General features: G+C 40.5%; 1 protein-coding gene across 1 annotated transcript in view; it reads right to left on the bottom strand.

Annotated features, from left to right (window-relative positions):
- Window positions 1-25312, bottom strand: part of prss12 (serine protease 12) — a 143187-nt gene that overhangs the window by 6661 nt on the left and 111214 nt on the right. The window contains exons 10-12 of the mRNA XM_060828008.1: window positions 23256-23334; window positions 21655-21777; window positions 3315-3595 (exon numbers count right to left, since the gene is read on the bottom strand). Of these exons, the coding sequence (XP_060683991.1) occupies window positions 3315-3595; window positions 21655-21777; window positions 23256-23334 (483 nt within the window). The remainder of the gene's footprint in view (window positions 1-3314; window positions 3596-21654; window positions 21778-23255; window positions 23335-25312) is intronic.

The raw sequence follows: 25312 nt of genomic DNA, 5'->3' as shown, positions 1-25312 counted from the left end.
ACGGGTATTTATCTAAATATGAACCTAGAGAAGTGATAACGCTTCCCTTCTCTCCACTGCTTGTCCCGAAATCAGTTTGGTTGTCTTTTGATTGGCTCTCATTTTCTTCAATTGTCTCCCCCTCCTTCCCTACATTCTTCCCTGCCAGTTGCCTCCTACCTCCTACCTCCTACAAGGGTCTAGCTGAGGGCTGCTGTCTGTGACGCAGAAGTCCAATATTTAAATCCAATTCCTGAGGCAGCTACATATGGACAAATATTAGACATTCGCACCTTTCTAGTTCAGTATAAAATGTGGACCAGTCCTAAATTATTGCTGCACAGGTGTTGTTGCTTGTATTCAGTCTGCAATTTCACTCCCAAAACATTATAAAGGTTAGTTTATATAATAAAGCAATTGAACATCAACACACCTAAAAAGAAATAAAACAAGTAGATCAATCCTTGATCCATCTCACCTCAACTTTTGAACTTTCTCCATTTATTCCTATCAGTTCCTTTACAGAAATATGTCTGCTTGCTTTTAAACCTATTTACATTAACTGTTCAGTACTGTTTTCAACTAATCCCTTGCTGACTGTGGTTGATAAACATTCCAATTATAAATGGAGTTGAACCTATTGTCCCATACTCATTGAAAAGTTAAACTACTGTGATTCATAGAGGTTACATTGTGTGGAGTCTAAATAAGAGCTGGTTAGAAAGATATCTTCATTTCAAAGAATCTTTATACATTGCAATGTAAACCTGCATTAATACAAGAGCTGGTGTACATTTCACTGCCAGAATGATAAGAAGCTCTGGTATATACAAAAGCACAAATCACCAAGTGACAAGAAGCCTCCCAGCTTACTTCATAAATAATATATGCATATACATGTGTCTTTAAGGCCCAATCATTTTGGCCCAAGGTTGTCAGACATGAGATGTAAGTTTGAAGCTGTGCATCAGGAACTTGTGAAAATCCTAATGTGCAGACATGCTGAAACTGCACAAGAGGGTTTACCTTTCCAATGAGCTGATCTCCGCTCTCTGGGACACTCTTAAAAAGTCTGAAGCCCCACGCTCAGATATGCAAGCTATTCCCCTAACCAACTAATACCTGTAATACCCTTGATTTTTGTCTGTAAGATACTTCATTTTGCCCCGGACCCATGGATCTCATTGTAGGAAATGTTATATGTGAAAATTGAGTTTATATGTTTCAAATTTCCTGATATAAAAGGCATACAATTTTGAACTAGGGTGATATACACTATTATTTAAATCTTTGTTCATGAATATCAGAAAGTTCTTTGGAAATCACATGACAATGTTTACGGTTCCATCTCTGTATTTATTTAAGATGGCCTTTCAGATCCTAGCATGTACATTCAGCTTTTATTGTCTAAAAGATGTCAAACTCTTGAATAGGGAAATTTACAGATTGTGATATCTTACCAAATTGTAAAGCTCAGATGGCAATGGTTCTTTGCGAAATAATTTATAAAATAATTTATTTACCTTTTATTCGTCTATTTGGCAGCAACCTCCAGCAACTTCTTCCAAGACTGCAGGAGTGTAGGCTGTTCTGTGCCTAACAAAACCAATCAATTTTTGAAATGGGCCTTGAAATAGAAAGTAAACCCCCTTATCTGTATAGTGATTGCTTAATGTGTGTTTCAAGCATGTTCTTTGGAGAACTACAATGTCGCGAATACCATGGAATAACATGATGCCGTATTGGATGCTGTCAATGCCCTTTTTTTACTTTAATAAATACAACACGATCAAATTGCCAGGTGAAGTTGTCGAACTCTAGTTTTAAAATTTGTCTGCTTTACTGGGGTATGGTACAGTGTTTTTTTTCATTCATTCATGGGGTGTGGACGTCAATGGCTGAGCTAGCAGTTATTGCTCATTCCTATAAAAATTGATTGGCACCTATACTATGTACTTAGGAAGAGAACCACCAACTCCACAGTATTTAAAGAAATAGCAGGAAAATCTTGCCATGGATAAAATAGACAAATAAAAATAAAATAAAATCCTGAAGACTCATTGTGAACAAGCATCATACCAGACTCTGTTTCTCTCTCTACAGATGCTTCCAGACCTGTGTATCTCCAGCATTCTCTGTGTTTCATATTTCATCATCTGCTTTTATTGCACATTCCTAACTGTCCTTGAGAGGGTGCTGTTGAGCTGCCTTCTGGAACAACTGCAGTCCTTGTGATGTAGGGAGTCCCACAGAACTGTTAAGAAATGAGGTCCAAGATTTTGACTCAGCAATAATGAAGGACTGGTGATATAGTTTCAAGTCAGGATGCCTTGGAGAGGAACTTACAGGTGTTGATGTTCTCCTGCATCTTCTGCCCTTTTCCTTCTAGCTGAGAGAGGTTACAGGTTTGCTATCAAAGGAAACTCGATGAATTACTGCAGTGCATCCTGTGGATGTCACACACTGCTGCCAATGTGCATTGGTGGTAAAGAGAGTGAATGTGGAAGCTAGTGGATAGAGTGGCAGTCAAGTGGGCTGGTTTATCCTGGATGGTGTCAAGTTTCTATGGGCAGCACTGCTGCCTCCAGTGCCAGTGATCTGGGTTTGATTCCAGCCTTGGGTGACTGTCTGTGTGGAGTTGCATGTCCTTCCCATGTTTGCATGGATTTCTGCTGAGTGCTCCGGTTTCCTCCAATAGTCCAAACGTGTGCCGGTTAGATGGATTGGCCATACTAAATTACCCATAGTGTACAGTGATGTGTAGGTTAGGTGGGTTGGTTATGGCAGCTACAGGGAGGGGCTGAGTGGGATACTTTTCAGAGGGGTCTGTGCAGACTCCAGGATATTGATGGTGTGGAGTTAGGAACGGTCGTGCCGTTTACTATCAAAGGCCGATGGTTAGATTCACTATCTTATGTGGATTGGACATTGCCTGGCACTTAGGTAATGTGAATGTCATTTCTGTTAGTGAAAATACTGAGACCAGATTGCAGATATTCTGATGCAGCGTTTCCATCATTTGCTGACTGATAGATAGAAAATGATGGACAACCTTCAGATATCTACTCATGGTATTCAATGTTCCAGAACAGCTGTGAGAATGACTCTTTCTACCTCCAGTTTAATTTGATGGTATTCTGACTATCGAGTACCTGCTTAATTACAAACACATAAAAATGCTCAGTAAATAAAACTGACATGTTTTTGAATTTTTGAATCCTGTTTGGCCAGTAACAGTTAAGCAAAGTTTTAAAGTACCCAAGTTCAATGCTTATACTTTGAATTATGATTCTCAGCTGTGGATAATATATAGATGCACAATGTTCATTTGATACCTGTGTCACCCCATCCAGTGATGTAGCAGTTTGAACCTCTTTTTTGTATCTGCTCTCTCCTGTGTGGTAGACATACTGGCAGAACATGGGCACTGAATTTGGCACAATGTTCCTGCTGTCCTTCTAGCTTGACCAATGCAATGTCATAATCATTAGCATCAGGCCTGTAGCCCTTATGGATGATAATCCTCTTCACTTCAAAACGTGCCTCATATTCTTCAGGTACTAATGTATGGTAATCACCAACACGCACAATGTAATTTTTTGTGCTGTTGCCGTACCTGTCAAAGAGAAAGTACAAATTTAAGAAGAAAGTTTCACTTGATAGAATGCCCATCAGTGGATACATTCCAGCTTAATGAACTGCAATTCAATAAGCTAAAACAGTAATATTGTTGAACGATACGCAAACAAAGTATTGTGTTTGCTGAGAGGATCAGATTGGAAAACCTCACTGAATCATAATAGGAGAAATAAAAACCATGTGGCAAGGAAAGGTCAGTTGGTCTATTGAACTATTTTCCATTGACCATGGCTGTAATAAATTGATATTATTGCTCAGTCAAGATGGTTTTCTCTTTGGTGCTTTGTAGGCCACAGGAGACTGAAGTTCATGCAGCAATTCCAAACTTTCACATTGCTGTAACCAAATCCTTAAAATTATAGCCTCATTTATTTTGTTATCAAGATGGGAGCACTTATGACACGTGAGGGAAACCAAGACGTCCATCCATTCAACTGCAGCAACAGAATGACAAAGTGTCTTTCCATCCAATTATCTGCGTTGGACCTCTGAACTCCATTTGAACTTCCCTGAACAACAGGAGAATTAAGGAGGTAAAGAATCAATGTAAGGTTAAAAAAAGGGGGGAATTTTGAGCAAGGACTGGATTTCAGTTATACTTCAAAAAAAAAGTTTCCCAGCCTCTACTTGACAATTTAGTACACCTTTGCAGGAGTCTATTTGAGAACCCATTTTTCTTTTACATTTGTAATCACACTGAATATTTTGTTCAATCCCTCAATTTACAAAGAGGAATAGGTTGTGAATCAGAACCCAGTGGACTTTAAATTAGACAAAGTAGACACTGTAGAACAGTGAGCAGAGAGGACAGCGCATGAAATATCACAGTTTGAAAATTGTATTTTTTTTCAAAATGTTCTAATTTGATTCTAATTCTATGCTGGCTGGAGCTAGAATAAATTTAAGAGGCTGTCAGTGTACAAATTAAATTGGACTAAATCCAACACAATGGAATTATCAAAAATTTATTCTACTTCAATTTCAAAAGAAGGATTCTTGTCTTAAGTTATGCTTCAATATGAAATTATTGCCAAAAAAAGGCTAGCAATGTTTTCACTGAGGAAAAATAACAAGTATCTTAAAATATCAGTATACTCATCAATAACCTTTTTATAGCTATAATTTGAATAATGAGGGAAAGCATCATCTGCAAGTATAAAAATAAATGTGTTTAGTTATCTGAATTACACTAGCAAAAGGGCAATGTAACAGATGGTCAGAATCTAAAATATAGCTGATAATAATACAAAGAAGACATTAGATACTTTTGAGACAATGTCTCTAGATGAAACATTTAGGACTGAAAACTGGAAATAGAATTAGCATCTGTCTTGTATCCAGTGTATGTAAGAGTTTTATTAATAAAATCCCTAATAATTATTCGTTTCTTACAAAATATAAAGTTTCCAAGTAACTGGGGTATTTCATCAGAAAACGTAAATGATTTTGAGAGTGGACAGCCAGTTTAAAGGGTTGGTAAAGTCACCATACTCCCAATGGACCATAGGGCTACTCTGTCATTAGCAGTAGCTAAAGGCAGTGGTTTAACCTGACAGTCACTTCCCCTTGAGGCAAGGGGAGAAATTGAAAAAGAGAGTTATTTACAGTTACCTCAACCAGGCAGGAACTAAACCACAAAAAAACCAAAAGAACTTGAGTGCTGGAAATCGCAAACAAAAACAGAAATTGCTGGAGAAACTCATCAGCTCTGGCAGCAACTGTGGAGAGAAAGCAGAGTTAATGTTTCAGGTCCAGCAGGCTTCCTCAGAACAGAATTGGGTATTGAACTAATAACTATCAGCATCACTCTGCATAACAAATCAACTATCTAGTTAACTGAGCTATTGATGGGAATCAGCAAAGGCCTCTTGAATTCCTCTCTAGTTTGAGGGAAGCTGCTTTGGGAGAAGTAGGTTGGCAGTTATCATGAGTAAAAAGTTCAATTGCAGTTTTTTTTTATTGTGGATTTCAAATGTAACTACTTGTATATGGTTTTCCATGGTTTTGTGGAACCTGCCAGGGAAACTAAGGCAAGAGAGCAACTGGATTTAAGGGTCGAACAACTGACAGGCAAAATCAAAACCTTTAAGTGCTATGATCTCACTCCTAACATTTTTACTTAATTCTGACAGTGTTTTTTTCAATGCTTTAGAGATGATTTGCACCACTATAGGTGGAGGCCATTTCTTATGGCATTCATATTATTTAATTTACAATTTCTGTAAAAGCACCAGCAGTCTTCTCAATGCCGACCTGCTATTCCACAGCAGACTGTGGGTACACAAGTATAAGTCACAGTGTTCCCAAGGTGGGCTTTAGAGGCACAAGGTAAGCTTCCTGGACATGACCATGCAGCAACACCTCAAGAAGCTTATGGTGTTACATCAGGTGATCACTAACATTTGCAGAATCCCAGAAGAAGACACATAGGTGCTCTTTACCAGGAACTGCAAAAGTTATCACCATCCTTAATTGTTTCACTACTGACTCCTCCAGAGACTGGCATTGAGCATGCTATCAGAATATTGAAGATCAGCTGTAGGTGCCTCAACAGATCTGGGGCACCCTCCAGTAAGCACCAACCATTCAGAATGACAGTGGTCAACTCTGCCTTGCACAACAGGTGCTGCTTGATAGCACTGTTGATGACACCTTCCATCAGAGTACTAATGATTGAGAGTAGACTGATGAGGCGGTAGTTGGCTGCATTGGATTTGACCTGCTTTTTGTGTACAGGGTTTACCTGGGCAATTTTCCACATTGTTAGGTAGATGCCAGTGTTCTAACTGTAGTGGAAGAGCGTGGCTAGGGGAACTGCAAGTTCTGGAGCACAAGTCTTCAGTATCATTTCTGGAATGTTGGCAGGGCTCAAAGCCTTTATTCAGTGCCTCTGTTTCTTGGCATCATGTGCATTGAAACAAATTGGCTGAAGACTGGTACCTATGATGCTGAGGATCACTAGAAGAGGCCAAGACAGGTCATCAACTTGGCAATCCTGGTTGAAAATTGTTGCAAATGCTTCAAGCCTTGTCTTTTACAATAATGTGCTGGGCTCTTCCATCATTAAGGATGGGATATTTGTGGAGCCCAGTGATTTGTTTGATTCTCCATCACCATTCACGACTGGATGTGGCAGAACTGCAGATCTTAGATCCAATCCATTGTTTGTAGGAACACCTAGCTCTGCCTATTACTGATTGCTTATGCTGTTTAGCATGCAAGTAGTCCTGTTTGTAGCTTTGCCAGGTTAACGCCTCATTTTTAGGTGCTGCTCCTGGCAGGCCCTCTTGCACTCTCCATTGAGCCAGGGTTGATCCTCTGGCTTGATGGTAATCGTTGAACAAGGGATGTGCCAGGCCATGAGGTTATAGATTAGATTGGAGTACAGTTCTGCTGCTGTTGTTGGCCAACAGTGCACCATGGATGCCCAGTCTTGAGTTGGTAGATCTGTTCAAAGTCTGTCCCATTTAGTACAGTATAGTACCACAGAGGTATTGTCAATGTGAAGGTGGGACTTTGTCTCCATCAGGACAGCGCAGTGATCACTCTTACTGATACTGTCATGGACAGATGCATCTGCAGCTGACAGCTTGGTAAGAATGTGGTCAAGACCTCATATTCATTCTTTCATTAAATTTAGTTTAATTAATCATCAAACAACAACCTCAATAATCATGAATGGTTTAACTCATTTTATATCAGTTGGAATTGAGGATCGCCTGTATGCTTCTGTACTCATTTAGCAAAGTTAAGGATTGGGTCAGCCAATCTCAAGATGGAGGTTTGGTCTGCTCCATTACGGTTCGTGGTTGATCTATACTTTAGAACTTCAATCCTAATGACCTATCTTAGCTCTATCAATATCCCTTATTAATCTATGTTAGTTTTTCATATCTTAATACATCCAGAATTAATCAGAATGCAACAATGTTTTGATCATCAATTATTTGGTGGAGAATTGAATAAAATTTAGGTAGTTCCTCCAATTCGCAGTAAATGCACTGTGCTTCAATTGACTGATTATACATAGTTTGGTGAAACACCAGTTGTGAAGAGGGCATAAGGAGGCTAAAAAGAGATATCGATAGGTTAGGTGAGTGGGAAAAGATATCACAAATGGAGTATAATGTGAGAAAATGTAAACTTGTCTGTTTTAACATGAGGACTGAAAAGAATTTTTTAAGTGGTGAGACATTGCAAAGCTCTCAGATATAAATGGGTCTGATTGCTCTACAGCATGAATTGTGAAAGGTTATTACAGAAATAAAGTAAGTAATTAGGAAAGCTGACAAATGATATTGTTGCTTGTGAGGTGATTGAATACACGAATAAGGAAGTTATGCTTCAGTTATACAGTGAGGCCACTTCTGGAATATTATGTTTGGCCTTGGCCTCATATTTTTAAGGAAGGATGTAAATGTTTCAGGAGTTCAGGTAAGGTTTACCAACTTAATACCTGGATTGGGCAAGTTGTCTTATGTGGGAAGGCCGGACAACCCAGGCCATATTTGACTGAGTCTGGCACCAAGAAGCACTGGCAAAACTGAAATTAAGAGGTAAGGGGACAAATTCTTTGCTGGTTTTGGAGTCATACCTGGTACACAAGAAGACGGTTGCAGTTGTTCAATCATTCCTGCTCTGCGGCATCCCTGCAAGAGTTCCACAGGGTAGTGTCCTGGGCCCAACCATCTTCATCAAGGATTTTTCCTCCATCATAAGGTCAGAAGTAGGGATGTTCACTGATAATTGCAAAATACTCAGCAACTCCTCAGATACTTAAGCAGTTCATTTCAAATGCAACAACATCTGGACAATATCCAGGCTTGGGCTGACAAGTGGCAAGGAACATTCATGCCACACAATAATAAGACAAGACCACCATCCCTTGACATGAGCAGTGTTACCATCACTGAAGCCCTCACTATTAACATTGACAAGAAACTGAGCTGGAGTCACCACATAAACATTGTGGCTACAAGAGCAGGGCAGAAGCTAGGAATATTGTGGTGAGTAACTCAACTCCTAACTACTCAAAGCCTGTCTAACATCTACAAGGCACAAGAAAGGATGGTGATGGAATACTCCCCACTTGCTGGATGGGTGCAACTCCAACAACAGTCAAGGAGCTTGACATCATCCAGGACAAAGCAGCCCTCTTGATTGGCATTACATCCACTCCCTCCACTACCAATGCCCATGCCTTAAGAGTGAATAAAAAGATTTATTTGAGATGATGAACAACTAAAACTGATGGTAGTACAGTGAGCTGACATATACCACATTTTTTTTATTCATTCTCCAAATTCTTTGAGATATTAGTTATTCTGATTGTTCCCTTGTTTCCAGTTTCAAATAATCACATAACACAAAGTGGCTGTGTTATCTCTTTGAAAGAACTGTCTGATTATTTACTACAACTCTCTTGCTCTCTCCTTAGATTCCTGTAAATGTTTCCTTATGAAGTATATATTCAATTCCTTTTGAGAGTTGTTATTGGGCCCACTTTCACCATTCTTTCGAGTAGTGCATTTTTGATCACAACTCTATGCATAAAAACATTCTCTTCTTTCCTCTGGTTCCTTCACTAATTAACTCCGTAGCTTTGTTTACGGAGTCACTTTTTAATGAAAACAATGCTTTCTTATTTATGCAGCAATGTGCCTCCTAATTCATTAGCATTGAATTAAGTCTTCCTTTCACCTTCAATGCTCTGAAGAGAACACTTCCAATTTCTCTGATCTCTTTACATAATTCATTGGCAAGTTCATGTTTCAAGACTTATATTTTATTCGATTCCCTACAGTGTGGAAACAGGCCATTTGGCCCAACAAGTACACACTGACCCTCCAAAGAGTAACCCACCCAGACCCGTTTCCCCCTGACTAATGCACCTAAACCTATGGGCAATTTAGCAAGGCCAATTCACTTGGCCCACACATCTTTGGATTGTGGGAGGAAACCCACGCAGACACAGGGAGAATGTGCAAACTCCACACAGACAGTTGCCCAAGGCTGGAATCAAACCCAGGTGCCTGACACTGTGAAGCAGCAGTGCTAACCACTGAGCCATCGTGTCACATGACAGATCACAAATCTGAGACTAGCCATGTTGCACAGAATGTGAGTTTCTATTTGCTTTTGATATTGATTATAACTTCCATTGTCTCAGTCTGTGACTTGAGACTGAAATAAAATATGGTGTAATTTATGTATTCTGCTTCTCAGTGATCATACAACTCTTTTTTTATCTACAATAAATATCCAAATGATATATATTTGTACATCAGGAGAAGAAAAAAAGAAAAAAATTACTTGATTATAAAGTTCAGAGCCAAGACTCTTACCCAACCACGATCATACTTTGGCAGATGAGCATGTTCTTGTAGTAAGTATGATGACCACATTGGAATTTTTGGGCTCAGGTTATTTAAACAAAGGAGCTGAGTTTGACGTGAAAGTAAATTGCCTCATTCCACAATGGGGGGTAGACTCACACTGCACAGCCAGCAACTGAGAGTCAGTGCTGGTAGGTTCAGTTGAAGACATAACAATTCTACATTCTGAAGCTACATTAATGCTGCTATTCAAGCCGAATGCCCTCAATGGGTGCTTGCTAAGCTGTTGGTGTATCATAGTGGTGCTCCATCACTGAAAAGTGCTGGAGCAGGCATCCTCTGCATGCTCTAGAAGCAAGTGAACTCATTCTAGCCTGACATCACATAGCCAGCTAATGCGGTGCGTATTTTGCACCACACACGTACAAATGTTTCACATCACTCACAAAAGAACAGAAACATTCAGCTGCATATTGGGCTCTGCACTGTTATCACTTCACAGGTCTGGCACCCAAGTTGGGGGCAAGGTTTGATGAACCTGTGCCAAAGCAAAATCTGTGGAAGTACTTTGTGGTCTGTTTCTGCATTTGGAAAGGAGTGTTGCTACAACTTATAAGATTGGCAGATCTCTCCAGATTAAGGCTGCAACAGTTTGGGACAGCAATGGCAGTGCCTTCTGAGTCTGCAACACAACAGAGAGATATAGAAGAGGCAAACACATGGCAGATGCAGTACAATGTGGTTAAATGTAAAGTTTACACTACAGTGTGAAAAATAGAAAGGAAGAGCATTATTTAAATGGTGATATATTGGGAAGTGTTAACGTACAAAGAGATCTGGGTGTCCTTGGACACCGCTCAATAAAAGTAGACAGTGAGGTGCAACAATTAATTAGGAGGGAAAATGGTAGATTGACCTCCATTGCAAATGAATTTCAGTTCAGAAGTAGGGACGTCTTACTCCAGACTTAATAGGCCTTGGTGAGACCACACCAGGAGTACTGCATTCGGTTTTGGTCATACGTTCACAGAGGAAGTGTAGTGGCAGTTCAATGGGGTGCAATTGGCTGGACTGTCCTACAAGGCTGAGAAGGGTTCAACTGATTCAACTATTCAAAAGATGCATCCACAGATAGAAGGAGACCTGCTGAGTTTCTGCAGTATTCGCTGTGATTTATCGATATTCAGTAGTGCTAAGAAAGATGAGATGGGTTCTGAATGAAATGGATAAAATTCAATAGGGTTGGACTGACCAGAAGCAGGAAGGAATCTTCCATGGTTGTGGTGTCCAGAACCAGGGAACACAGTTTATACCTGTGAACGTTTTGGACTGAAGTCACTGAATATATTCAAGAAAGAGATAGCTTTTTTTTAATTTGGAGAAAGCGTGAATATGGCTTTGAAATAGAGAATCAGCTATAATCATATGAAATGCTAAAGCAGACTCGTGGAGCCAAATGGTCCACTCTGGTTGTTTGTTTCCATATCTATGTTTCTGTGAATGAATAAAAAAGGTTATAGAGTAGTTATCCAAATCTATTCTGGGATAGTAGTCGCGTTAAAAGCTGATGGACAAAAATCTTGTAAAGCAGTATGTTTCCCGAAAGAAGGTGAGACTTCTGGTTCTCAGTCTTGGAAATTTTGTGGACTAAGTATCAATTGGGGGATTTTTAGGGGCAATGATCATTGTATCTAAAGGTTTAGTTTGGCTACGGAAAGACACAAAGAATGTTTCAGAGTAAGAATAATTCATTTTTTATTTATTCATTCATGAGATATGGGCATCGCTGGCCTTACTCATCTCCAATTGCCCAGAGGGGAGTTCAGAAGCAATCGCATTGCTGTGGGTCTGGCGTCACATGTAGGCCAAACCAGGCAAGGATGACAAATTTTGTTCCTTACTTGATGTGAGTGAATCAGATAGGTTTCTGGCAATTGACAATGGTTTCATGGGCATCAATAGATTCTTAATTCCAGATTCTTTATTGAATTCAAATTTCACCATCTACCATGACGGGATTTAAACCCGGGTTCAAATTCTGGGAGGACAATTTCAAGTATAGCTGTCCCAGGTAAAATGGAATCAGGGTTTAGCAGGTTAAACTGTAACTGAACCTTTAAAGCTTCCTTGAAAGGAAAGTTAACTCAAGATACATTCCCATGATTTGAAAGAGTAGGACAAATACATCAAGTGTTGTCTGGCTGACTGACTAAATTGAAATGAAGGTGAAGCAGGAGAAATGTGTTTTTAACAGACACAAGTGGATAATGCAATTGAGAACAAGGCTGACAGTAGAAGGCTTTGGGGAATTGAGAAAGGAAATAAGAGAAATAAAGGGAGAAGATGAGAAGAGATTGGAAGCTTAGAGAGAGAATGCAGAGAACATTCCCAAGGATGGCTTTATGGATGAGGACCTTTAGTACTGTAAAAGATTTGAGAAATTGGCACTACTTTCCTTGGAGCAGAGAAGGTTGAGAAGATATCTGATGGAGACAGAGGCAGTCCATGGATCGTATATGGTTTCCATTCTAGAGTTCATTTGCAAATTGAATTGTGTGCAAGTCAGAACACAATACAGAACAATGCAAGGCAGTTCTTCATAAGTACAGGAAATGTTTGTACGGTCAGGTTTTTAAAAATACAACCATGTATGGGATCATGTTTGTAAGAACAGACATTCACAACTCAGATATTCATAAATAGAGAACCAATTGTATTCAAAATCATAAAGGGTCTTGATAGAGTGGATAGGGTAAAACTGTTCCCACTGGTGAAAGAATCAAAAACCAGAGACAGATTTGAGGCAATTGACCCAAAAAAAAGCAATAGTGACATGAAGCAATTATTTTTCACACTATGAATGGTTAGGATCTGGAGTGCCCTATGGAGTCAGGTTCATTTGATGTATTCAAGATAATAATACATTATTATCTGAAAAGAAATAATTACCGGGCTACAGGGAAAAGGAGGGGAGTAGCTCAAGGTGAATTGTTCTTCCAGAGAGCCAGCATAGATACACTGGGCTACAGTGGCCTCCTCCTGTGCGTTGGTTATTCTGTGATTTTATAGTTCTAATGAGAGTTCAAAGAAGTGAGAGAGAATGTTCCAATCATGCCTCATTATAAGTAAAGTCTTCCTCTAAATGTTAAAGCACAATGCGATCTGAACACCGAGGCTATGTAAATAAATGAAAGCAGTCCCAGTTACTTGAAAATGCTTATTTCCTTTATGGTCTCTCACATGGCATAAAATTGCAAGGTTGGAGCCAACATGTGGAGGAGCTGAGTAATGACTTATGAATTATGATTAAACAGAGATTGCTGTTTTATGTTCATATATTTATGATTACAAATTATAACATACTTCCTTCAACTCTGGCAACAGAAAAGGATCTGTTTTGAAATCCTTTCCATTAGGCAGATTGATGGCACAGCATGAGGAAGTATTCACACAGTTGGATACAGAGCGAACTACGTACATTCAACCTTCATTTTCTCACATAAGTTCCTGATCTCAGCCAGCTAACATGGAGGCCAGGATAGAGCAACAGCTTCCAAGAATGGGTTCCAAAATGAGAGAAAAACAAAGATCAAACATTAGATCAACTGAGCATCATATTGGGGTGCAATTCATCCAGTTACTAATTTTAAAGTAAGGATTGTGAGAATTTATGCCAGCCATTTTACTAACATTATTGGCTGGAAGAAATGCAGCTTCATTGTTATGGAGGAAGATTTATAAAGGCTGGAGGAGGACAATTTGAAGGATAAAGCAAGAAAGAAATGAGACAAAGAAAAGATCCATGTTAAAGTAACAGGGAGTAGGTCTGGGGTCATTGCCTCATGTCACCGTTACTGTGGGCCTGGAGTCATGTGTAGGCCAGCAATTTCCTTCCCTAAATGACAGTAGTGAACCCAATGGGTTTTTCCCACAACAATTGACAATTTAGATTCCTGAATCATGGACAGAATCAGTTCATTACCAGCTCATTTCAAGCAATGCTGATATAAGAGGTGGGGAGCCAGATATCAGGCAGCTTGACTCTTTCTGCCCTGGAATGAGAGATCAAGACAGACATTAAGGGAGATAAAAATGATGACATTGCCATTTTTTTAGGCACAAATGGAGAGATGTCCTGTGTGAGTAAGTAGGCAGTGTAGAGGAGGTAGAAGATCAATGATATCAGGGTGAGTAACAGCAAGTTGTGGGCAATAGGGAAAGTGGTAGACCATGAACCTTGGTGGGATGTGGGTGCAGTAGCAGAGATGGAATGAGCATGGGCTATCCGAGAAAAGATGTTGGCAGAGTTGAAAAGATCATTGACCCTCTTCCTACCTTGATGTGCATTTCTCTAGATGGTTAAGACTGTACTGCCCAGGAAGCAACCTCATATAAGATTGGCATGGTGTGGTGTCATGGCCTCCAATGCCAGTCCAACGGGTAATGGTCATCCTGTTTCTGCATCAGCCCATCCAACAGGCTGCTGCCTGCAAAGCAGGATACCAATTTTCCCCTTTCTGCCATGCTCAGGTCAAATGTCAGGCATCATGCGGGACAATTCCAGACTGATAATGCTCGTTTGGGTGTGAAACAGGCTTTCAAAGATAATGCAAATGTAAGGGATGGTCATCTTTTGGTGGATATTCAAGTGAGTGATGAGTTGTTCCAGGAACAACATTAGATCAAATGGCAGTAGAATCGAGTGAGAGCGATGCCACATGGGTGTGGGATAGTTTGGTAAGATTGAGCAAAAAATTTCATAAGGTCGTATGGAAAGAATCCCTCCAAAAAGCTCAACACAACTCACACTTAGACAATTCAACCCCCTGAATCTGGGTTTGTAAAGTAAATACTTACCCATTCCAAATTTGGATCAGGGATTTGCATGCGTTTCCTCAGTCCCGGTGTTCTCCACAGCTCAGGCTCTGAGGCAGGACAGTGGAATTGTAAAATTCTCACATTGGGCTGGACTTCACTGAGATCTCAGGGAACCCAGTGACAATTCTGGATTGGGAATCCAGATAACTGTGGAAGGGAATGTCGATTACAATATGCCTGGGAAGCAACTCATTAAAACATTACCATAGAATCATAGAAATGATACAGAGAAGGGGAACATTCAGCCCATCTTGTCTGTGCCAACCCAATGACATGTCCCTGATCAGAACAGTGAGTGACAAAAGGAGGGCCCACAGCCATGTCCAGCAGTTAGTCCCACCAGCAGAGGAGGGGATCCTGAGGGCATACTAAAATGGAGACATTCTCTGAAGAACTTTGAGAGTGCCCAACAAATTATGTTCCAGTTTCCAGGCTATCAAGACTGATCCTATCTCCAGGATTGTTGAAACAGCAGCTGTTGCATGCTAGCACTTACGTCTCCATGGGGAAGGGGTGCAGAGAGAAATTAAAGGAGGCATCACTAATTCCTGGGCCTGTTATTGGCATGCTGCATATAAACTACCGTTGGCTTTGGCCTGAGCAGGAGACCCCATTGTTTTATACCGTCACAAATAAGTTCCCAATGGGGACTTAATTAATCTTATTTAACTGCACAAATGTAGACAGTTAGACTTAATCAGACCTTAATCTGACAAAATCATGCCAAAGAGGGATTGTATTGAGGCCTGCCTTGACACAATGATACTCTGATTTTGCTCTCAGTCCCACCTCCAGTACAATCTCTGCCGGATTATGAACATTGAGGCCACTGTCCTTTCTGATAATCATTGGCCAGCTTGCAAAGCCGGGTTGCCATTTTTTTTACAAAAGCTGTTAGAATGAAGAACTCTCCCACTGTTTCGCCATATGTGTGCTATACACATAATTATCATTTTACATTGCAGTTTGTAAAGTGAAGTCTGAACTCTGCTACTTCATTCCAAACCCCATAATACATAAAGCATATGTAGCTTAATACGAGGGTATGCATTTGCACATCATGATTTATTTTGCACTTTATGTCTATTGTATTGCCAAAATATTCAAATATTTCCAAAGAAATTTGTGCAGAACCGGAGAAAAATGAGAGTACATTCATCATAGCCATTTTAGTCTGTATTGAAGAAGATAATTAGAAGACAGAACATTCAGTGACCTGGGCCTAGGTTTAAGATGAGGGGGGAGGAGATAAAAGGGACCTAAGAGGTAACTTTTTTAATGGAGCGGGTGGTGCATGTATGGATGGAGCTGCCAAAGGAAGTGGTGAGGCTGGTACAATTACAACATTTAAAAGGCATCTGGATGAAAGACGTTTGAACAGGACGAATTTAAAGGGATATGTGCTGAATGTTGGCAAATGGGACTAGATTAATAGGTAAGCATAGATGGGTTGGACCAAATGTTGCCATGCTACATCTCTGACTCTATCATATTGAATTGTGGAGTAGGCTTGAAGGGCTGAATGGCCTACTGTTCCAATTTAGTGTGTTTCTATGTTCAACTATTCGCTCAACATGTTCTATCACATTTATGATATAATATGTAAAGAATTAGGCAAGAACTAGTCACTAATTGTTGTGAAAATTAAAATCCAGGATGCCACAATTACCATTAGGCTGCAGTCAGTCGCTGTACAGCAATTCAGTCTTCCTACCACAAAGTGAATTGAATGAATTAAACTCAACAAAGTTCCAGCATTTCATGCCTATGATGATTTCAAGTTTATGGGAAGTAGAAGTCAAAACAGGGTGGCAGCAAGTGTCTAACTTTAAGATTTAAGCACTTTAAATTGATTTTAACATTGAATTAGATTAAGAAAAATCCGGTTATGTTAGAGAAAAAGAATTGTGAATTGTTCAAAACTAAAACAGCTGCCCTGCATAATAAACACACTGCTTGAGTCTCTAATTCATTGGGAGGCTATTGAAATCACGAAAGATTTTCAGAAGTGCAGATTGACTCTCTAAAAGCCTTCAGAGGGCGATGTAGATGTCATTGGTAATGTCAGCAAGCTAATAATGCAAAATAACCACAATAAGGCACATGAATTCAAATCCCATTATGCCTACCAATGGAATTTAAATTCAATTAATGAAGAAAAGTGACACTAAAAACTAGTCACAGTCATCATGATGATGAAATTACATCATCAAGAGAAAAAAAAAAGTAATACTTGAAATTTACTGCACTGGTTCTTTGTTTTGAAGTGTACAAAATGAGTTGGATGAGTATGTCACTTTTGGCACTTTCATTGTGTTTTTTTTTCCAGAGGGTGATTATCCATCATGTTCACAACTGTTCTAAAGGGAATAAAATCCACCAGTTTTACCTGGTCCAGCATAAATCTGGCTCCAGGTAGACAGCAAATGGCTAACTTTTTACTATCCTCTGAAATGCCCCATAATGCATTCAAGTTCAAAGGTCGTTAGAGATGGGCAAAAAATGCTGAACTTAATTGTGACATCCACATCCCGTGCAAAAAAGTAAGAAAACACAAGTGAGGAGAAAAGGGTCAGCTACATCCTTGTGTGGGCCGAAGAGAAGGGTTAAATGCTTTCAATAGCTGGGAGATGAGCGGTGTTGATGGTCAAAACCCAGACAAAAGTTTTGAGAAATTTAGCACTCATCTCCAGCCAAGGTCTGATCATTGATCTACCGTTCAAAGTTTTGTAGCCCGAGGCAGGAACCAAGTGAACCTGGTGATAATCCTTTACCAAGAATCAAAAATAAAGCCAGTAAGATGTAAACGTTTCATTTAAATTTAAATATAATTTTTAAACACAAGAGTTTTGAATGGCCACGTCAGTTCACAGACAGAAATAAAGCGTCTTGCACATGAATCAAACTGCAAGGCCAATCATTGGCAAAAAAAGAAATGTAAATAAGTTATAAGAGAAGGAATACTACTGTAGCTACAGTCAGTCATGCATTTAATACACCAGATCACATGGCTAACTGGAAGGAGTACATTCAATGGAATTCTAATATTGTAAGTCTAACATCTTGAGGAGGTGAAATATTCAGTTCACCAGCTGTGGGTTGATACAGGAGTGTTGTTTTGGCAGTGTTCAAGGACAAACAGAGTTGTTTGTAGGTAGAATCGAAGAGTTTGAGAGTGACCTGCAAATCTTGCTACAGCTGCAAAGCTGTAGAACAAGACACAGCACTATATTCACTCACAAATTGTAGGCTATGTAATGTCTATGATTGTCAGCTTTGATCTGGCACAGAAGCAACTGAAGTACAAGTGTTTTCGATCCACAGGGTATTTAATGCTCACACCTGATAGGTAGGAGTTGATCTTTGATGAGATGAATGACAACTGACAGCTATTTTGTGAATAATTTGGGGGCTGCCAGACAGCCTAATTTTGAAAGCTTCTGTTTCAGATCTCCTCCTTCAAACAGTTGCAATTATACCATCATGAAACAATTGCAGAATTGTAAAGACGTTTCTTGGACATGCAAAATGTTGAAGCATGATCCACAGTAACCTGTGATTCTGATGGCATTTCAGCAGAGGTCTTCAAAGATGGTCGACTACTGCTTATGTCAAGACTCCACGCATTTACACTTGAGATTTAGGAGGAAAAACAATTCTCCTTAGAAATTGTGAATGTGATAATTCCTCAAGATAAATAAATTACAGTTTAGAGTACTAAACTGGGCCAAGGCCAATTATATCAAAATTAGGCAGGAGCTGGGAAATGTGCATTGGACAGAGCTTTTGAAGGGAAGTCCACATTTGATATGTGGGAGGCTTTCAAAGTTAGGTTAAAGATAGTGCAGGATAGGCATGCCCTGTTGAAGGCAAAGGGTAGGTAAGGCAAGAATTGTGAACCATGGATGATAGGAGAAATTGTACGACTAGCCAAGAGGAAAAGGGAAGTGTACACAAGGTCCAGGCAGCTAAGAACAGAATGGGCACTGGAGGAATATCAGAAGACTAGGGCCAGTCTTAAATGAGGAATCAAGCGGGCTAAAAGGGGTCATGAAATAGCTTTAGTGAGTAGAATTAAGGAGAATACCAAAGCATTTTATTCTTATATAAGAAGCAAGTGGGTAACTAGAGGAAGGATTGGTCCACTAAAGAATATTGGAGGAAGGCTGTGTGCCGAACCTGAGAGAACAAGTGAGGTTCTGAATGATTACTTTGCATCAGTGTTCACTGAGGTGAGGAACATGATGAATGTTGAGATTAGAGATAGAAGTTTGATTAGTCTGGATCAGGTTGACATAAGGAAGGAAGGTATGTTGGATAGGCTAGAGGTTATTAAGGTGGACAAATCCCCAGGACTGGATGGGATCTATCCCAGGTTGTTTAGGGAGGCGAGAGTGAAAATAGCTGGGGACCTGGCATCCTTAAACACAGGTGAGCTGTCGGAGGACTGGAGGGTTGCTCATGTTGTCCCCCTGTACAAGGAGGGTAGTAAAGATATTCCGGTTAACTGCAGACCAGGGAGCCTGACGTCAGTGGTGGGAAAGTTGCTGGAAAAGGTACTGAGGGATAGGATCTATTTGTATTTAGAAAAGAATGGGTTTATCAGTGATAGGCAACATAGTTTTGTGTGGGGGAGATCATGCCTTACCAACTTAATAGAGTTCTTTGAGGAAGTGACCAAGTTGATAGATGAAAGAAGGGCTGTTGATATCATATACATGGACTTTAGCAAGGCATTTGAAAAGGTTCCCCATGGTAAACTAATGCAGAAAGTTAAGTCACATGGTGCGCAGGGTGTTCTAGCTAGGTGGATAAAGAACTGGTTGAGCAACAGGAGACAGGAAGTAGTAGTTGAAGGGAGTTTCTTGAAATGGAGAAAGGTGACCAGTGGTGTTCCACAGGGGTCAATGTTAGGGCCACTGTTGTTTGTGATATACATAATGATCTGGAAGAGGGCACTGTTGGTATGATCAGCAAATTTGCAGACGACACGAAGATTGGTGGAGTAGCAGAAAGCATAAGGGACTGTCAGAGAATACAGGAGGATATAGATAGACTGGAGAGTTGGGCGGAAAAGTGGCAGATGGTTTTCAATCTAGATAAATGTGAGGTGATGCATTTAGACAAGTCTAATTCTAGAGTGAATTATACAATGAACAGAAGAGCCTTGGGAAAAGTTGATGAGCAGAGAGATCTGGGAATGCAGGTCCGTTGTACCCTGAAGGTTGCTGCACAGGTGGATAAAGTGGTCAAGAAGGCATATGGTATACTTGCCTTCATCGGACAGGGTATTGAGTATAAGAGCTGGCAGGTCATGTCAAATTGTACAAGACATTGATTCGGCCGCATTTAGAATACTGTGTACAGTTCTGGTCATCACATTACCAAAAGGATGTGGACGCTTTGGAGAGGGTGCAAGAAAAGGTTTACAAGGACGTTGCCTGGTATGGAAGGTGCTAGCTATGAAGAGAGGTTGAGTAGGTTAGGTTTATTTTCATTAGAAAAAAGGAGATTAGGGGTGACAGGATTGAGGTTTACAAAATCATGAAGGGTATAGACAGGGTGGATAGAGATAAGCTTTTTCTCAGGGTGAAGGATTCAATAACAAGAGGTCACGCTTTCAAGATGAGAGGTGGAAGGTTTAAGGGGGATACAGGCGGCAAGTACTTTACACAGAGGGTGGTGGGTGTCTCTGGCATGTGTTGCCAGCAGAGGTAGTAGAAGCAAGCATGGTAGATTCATTTAAGACGTGTCTGGACAGATATATGAGTAGATGGGGATCAGAGTGATACAGATGCTTTGGAATTGGGTGACAGGTTTAGACAGTAGATTTGGATCGGCTCAGGCTTGGAGGGCCGAAGGGCCTGTTCCTGGGCTGTAAATTTTCTTTGTCTTTGTTCTTTGTATTTGTTCATTGTCTATGGTCAGGAAACTCCTGACACATATTCTCTCGAATTGCCTACTTACTGACAAAAAGCTTTTAATAAGACACCAATTAACTCTCTTTCCCTCACTTCATTTTGCTCCCAACTGTTCTTTGCATCTATTTCAGCCGTGCAGTTAGTTTTTATTGTTTCAGGTGCAGTTACACTGCAGCTTTCAGTCTGACACCAATATCATTACAGTGCTATGTTCAGCCTGGGTTAACTTGCCAGCTGGCTCTACATGAAGCTTAGCTACACAATAATTCTGTGCTTGCACGCCAAAAGTGGTCAGTAGCCTTCTTTTTCTGACAACCACTTTCCCCATTTTTATCCAGAGCAAGCATATGCAATTTATCTCCAACTTTGTAGAATCCCTTTGAACACATTTAAGTCCATAAAGTTGTGATGTGCACCATAAAATTACACTACTCCAATCACGAACTCCGAGTAACATGAATATATCCGTTGGATGCGCTCATCACCTTTTCATTTGGTAATCAGATTAAGCCCTCAGTCCTGATTCATCCAACTCCATGCAGTTCACACAGGTCATCCTCATTGTAGCTGTTTTTAATTGAGCGAGAAGGCATATCCACTCTTCGCCTGTTATATTACAAATTATCTAAAAAAGTCTCAAGCAATATCTTTCTGAGAAGACCCAAAACAAAACCAAAGTCTTCAGTCTGTCACTACTAAAAACTCCATTAACTCTGAATAATGTGACAGATTTGTAGAGTTCAACCTGCAAAAGTTAATCACGTAAGTGTGACCTGCATCAAGTCATTAGAAACCAATTGTAGTAAAATTGCACTAGACTATGGTACAATCCTCCAAGGAAAAAAAAGATAATGATCCTTTTTTAATTTGTTAATTAAATTATTCCAATTAAAAAGACTGACCTTTTAAAGCAGTGAGCCGCAGTGAGAACCCAACAGCTGTCAATGAGAGTGGCACCGCACAGTAATCTCCCATCTCCATGAGATGTTCTTAGCCGGATGGCGGCCTGCCAAGGCCACCCGCCCCTGTGTAAGGCAGGAAGCCAAACATTAGAAAGACATTATTCAGCGCATATAAGTAGAGGTCTAACACATACAATTAAGGAGCTTGCACATGGGTCGCGATATACACACCAGCAGAAAATCATGACCTGCCAGATGTCTTTTAAGAACTTGCCTGTTGCTGTTTTGGCAGCAAAAAGCCAAATGTTTACTCTGTTTCAAATATACTTTCAGTACTGACTCAACTCAGGAGCGACATACAATAATGTTTATTACACGCCATATTATTTTTCAACTCTCAAGCCATTCACATTACAGTAACAATTCACAAATTGCTTTCAGCACTCTAAAACTTAGGTGGATTCCGAAAATTAAAGAAAAAGAACTTGAACTCCAAAGCACATTTTCGAGTCACAAGGTATTCCTAAGCACTTTACAATCAATGAAGTATTTTTGTCATCTCTGTAATATTGGAGGATAGTCAATTTGTACACACAAACAGCAACAAGGTAATGACCAGATAATCCAATATTTTATGAATGCTGATTGGATGATAAGTATGTCCCCAGGAAAATCTCACATGCTTTTCTTCTGAAATGATTTTATGGGATTTGTTAGGTTCACCTGAGACAGCAGATGAGAGCTTGGTTTAATATCTGATCCAAAAGGTGATACCTCTGACTGTGCATCATTCTGCCAGTACTGTCTGTTTAGATAATGTGCACAGGTCCCTGGAGTGGGACTTAAGCATTTTTGGCAAATTCAAAACAACTTATTTAAATGTGATGCATGCCACTTTACTTTGCTGGCACAAGGACCTCCTCAATATTGGGATCTTACCCAAAAGAATCAACAGTGTTTAAAGAACCGTATTACCCTACATGGCTTCATTGAAGAACAAAACTATTCCATGGGATAGTGTTCTGCGTACTGTGTACATGGTTATTCATCCGTGAAGGACAACAGAACTGTGTCTGCTCTTCTTTACACTTTATCAAAGCAGACATAAACAGTTGTCACAGCATAGGATTCATTAATGCTCCCTTTTATTTTTACACAACTGTTCCTGCCATGAAAATATCATTGATAGTATCATTGAAATCACCATTAATATCAGCTACAGCTTCAATGATGTAAAAGGGAATTAAATTCAAGATGAATATTTCTAATAATAGTTACCTGAACATATTCATTAAGTAATTAAAACTGTTTGCCTTAATACTCATACAGTACTGGTAACTTTTTCAATGTCAGATCAAACTAAAACAACAAGTTTTAGATGAGACCTTTCCATTGAACATCGATTGTCTCAGGTATTGATGAACCTGTACAACTTAACCCATGCTTTACAATTTGGCTAGGTGAACTGAGACAACCAATTTATGCATATGGTCAAACACCCTTAGTTAATGCACTCTGACAGCAATGACACTTTACATTAAGTTACCCAGTTAATGATTTCCAAGGAAAAATATGCTTTTGGCAATCATATACTTACTGACCGTAAAGAATTTTTCCCACCAATGATCCGTTTCTGCCGTTGGTTCAGTAATCGTAAGCCACAGAGAGTAGATGTGGGCCCTAAAGAAATTAAAAGCAATAGCACTCAAAGTTATATACTTTGTTTACCAAAGACTTGGTAAAAATCCCAAAAATAACTTTCAGAATAGAATAGAATTGAATGGAATAGAATAGTAATTTATTATCCCTCATATTTCTGAATATACAGTGAGGTGTGCAAAAATCGCCACAATTTGGTGCGATTTTAATTACAGAAATTATAAAAATAAATAATTGAGACAAAGTTAGGACAAAGTTCATCTTTTGTTTCCTCCATGTCTCCTGGGTTTTTGAAGTGGCTACAGAAAGCCGACCCTGAGGACGCCAAAGCAAGGATTTCTGGTCCGGACTCACTATGCTGCCACCACCGAAGCTGATACTGAATCCACTGTATTGATGCCATAGCAAGGAGGGACAAACCAGACCCAACTAGTCACCAACACTGAAACCATCACTCAAGCCGGTCACCACTTCTGTCACAGCCCAAAGCCCCCACCTTGCCGCGACAGCCATGAGGAACAAACTGGAGCCACTGTGTAGCCATTGCTGCAGCCACCACTGAAACCGCCGCACCACCACCAGGGGGAATGGACCAGACCCACAGACAATGGAGTCTTCAATAAAGCTGCGGTCACTATTGGCTATTGAACTTTGATTGGTAGAGGTATTGCTATGAATTGAATTGAATTGAACTGAATTTATTGTCATGTGTACCGAGGCACAGTGTAAAGCTTTGTCTTGCAAACAATACAGGCAGATCACAGAGTTAGGCAACATAGATTTAAGATCACTAAGTTTAGTAATCAGTCTCGAGGGGATAATAGTGTTGAAGGCTGAACAGTGATCAATGAGTAGGATTCTTACGCGGCTGTTTTTTGGTGTCAAGATGTTCTAAGGAGGAGTGAAGGGCAAGTGATATGGCACCTGCCATGTATCTGTTGGTCCGATAGGCAAATTGGAGTGGGTCAAGAGTAGTGGGGAGGCTGGAGTTGATTAATGCCATGACCAGCCTTTCAAAGCACTTCATGACCACTAAGTTAGAGCCACTGGGTGGTAGTCATTAGGACATGGACAATATACCAGAAAACAGTCAACTGCCAAGCTTTCCTGCCCCACCGAACTCATCTCCTCATACCTCGATACGGTCCTGTCCCCCTTAGTCCAAGAACTCCCCACCTACATTCGGGACACCACCTACGCCCTCCACGTCCTCCATGATTTTCACTTCCCCGGTCCCCAATGCGTTATCTTCACGATGGACATCCAGTCCCTGTACACCTCCATCCCCCATCATGAAGGACTCAAAGCCCTCCGCTTCTTCCTTTCCCGCCTTACCAACCAGTACCCTTCCACTGACACCCTCCTTCGACTGACTGAACTGGTACTCACCCTGAACAACTTCTCTTTCCAATCCTCCCACTTCCTCCAAACCAAAGGAATTGCCATGGGCACCCGCATGGGCCCCAGCTATGCCTGCCTCTTCGTAGGATATGTGGAACAGTCCATCTTCCGCAACTACACTGGCACCACCCCCCACTTTTTCCTCCACTACATCGATGACTGTATCGGCACTGCCTCGTGCTCCCACGAGGAGGTTGAACAGTTCATCCACTTTACCAACACCTTCCACCCCGACCTCAAATTCACCTGGACCGTCTCAGACTCCTCCCTCTCCTTCCTAGACCCTTCCATTTCTATCTCAGGCGACCGAATCAACACAGACATCTACTATAAACTGACTGACTCCCACAGCTACCTAGACTACACCTCCTCCCACCCTGCCCCCTGTAAAAATGCCAGCCCATATTCCCAATTCCTTCGTCTCCGCCGCATCTGCTGCCAGGAGGACCGGTTCCAATACCGTACAGCCCAGATGGCCTCCTTCTTCAAGGACCGCAGATTCCCCCCAGACGTGATCGACGATGCCCTCCACCGCATCTCCTCCACTTCCCGCTCCTCCGCCCTTGGGCCCCGCCCCTCCAACCGCCACGAGGACAGA

The sequence above is a fragment of the Hemiscyllium ocellatum genome, chromosome 1 (assembly GCF_020745735.1).
Source record: "Hemiscyllium ocellatum isolate sHemOce1 chromosome 1, sHemOce1.pat.X.cur, whole genome shotgun sequence".
Lineage (NCBI taxonomy): Eukaryota > Metazoa > Chordata > Chondrichthyes > Orectolobiformes > Hemiscylliidae > Hemiscyllium > Hemiscyllium ocellatum.
This window is presented reverse-complemented; position numbering and strand designations above follow the sequence as displayed.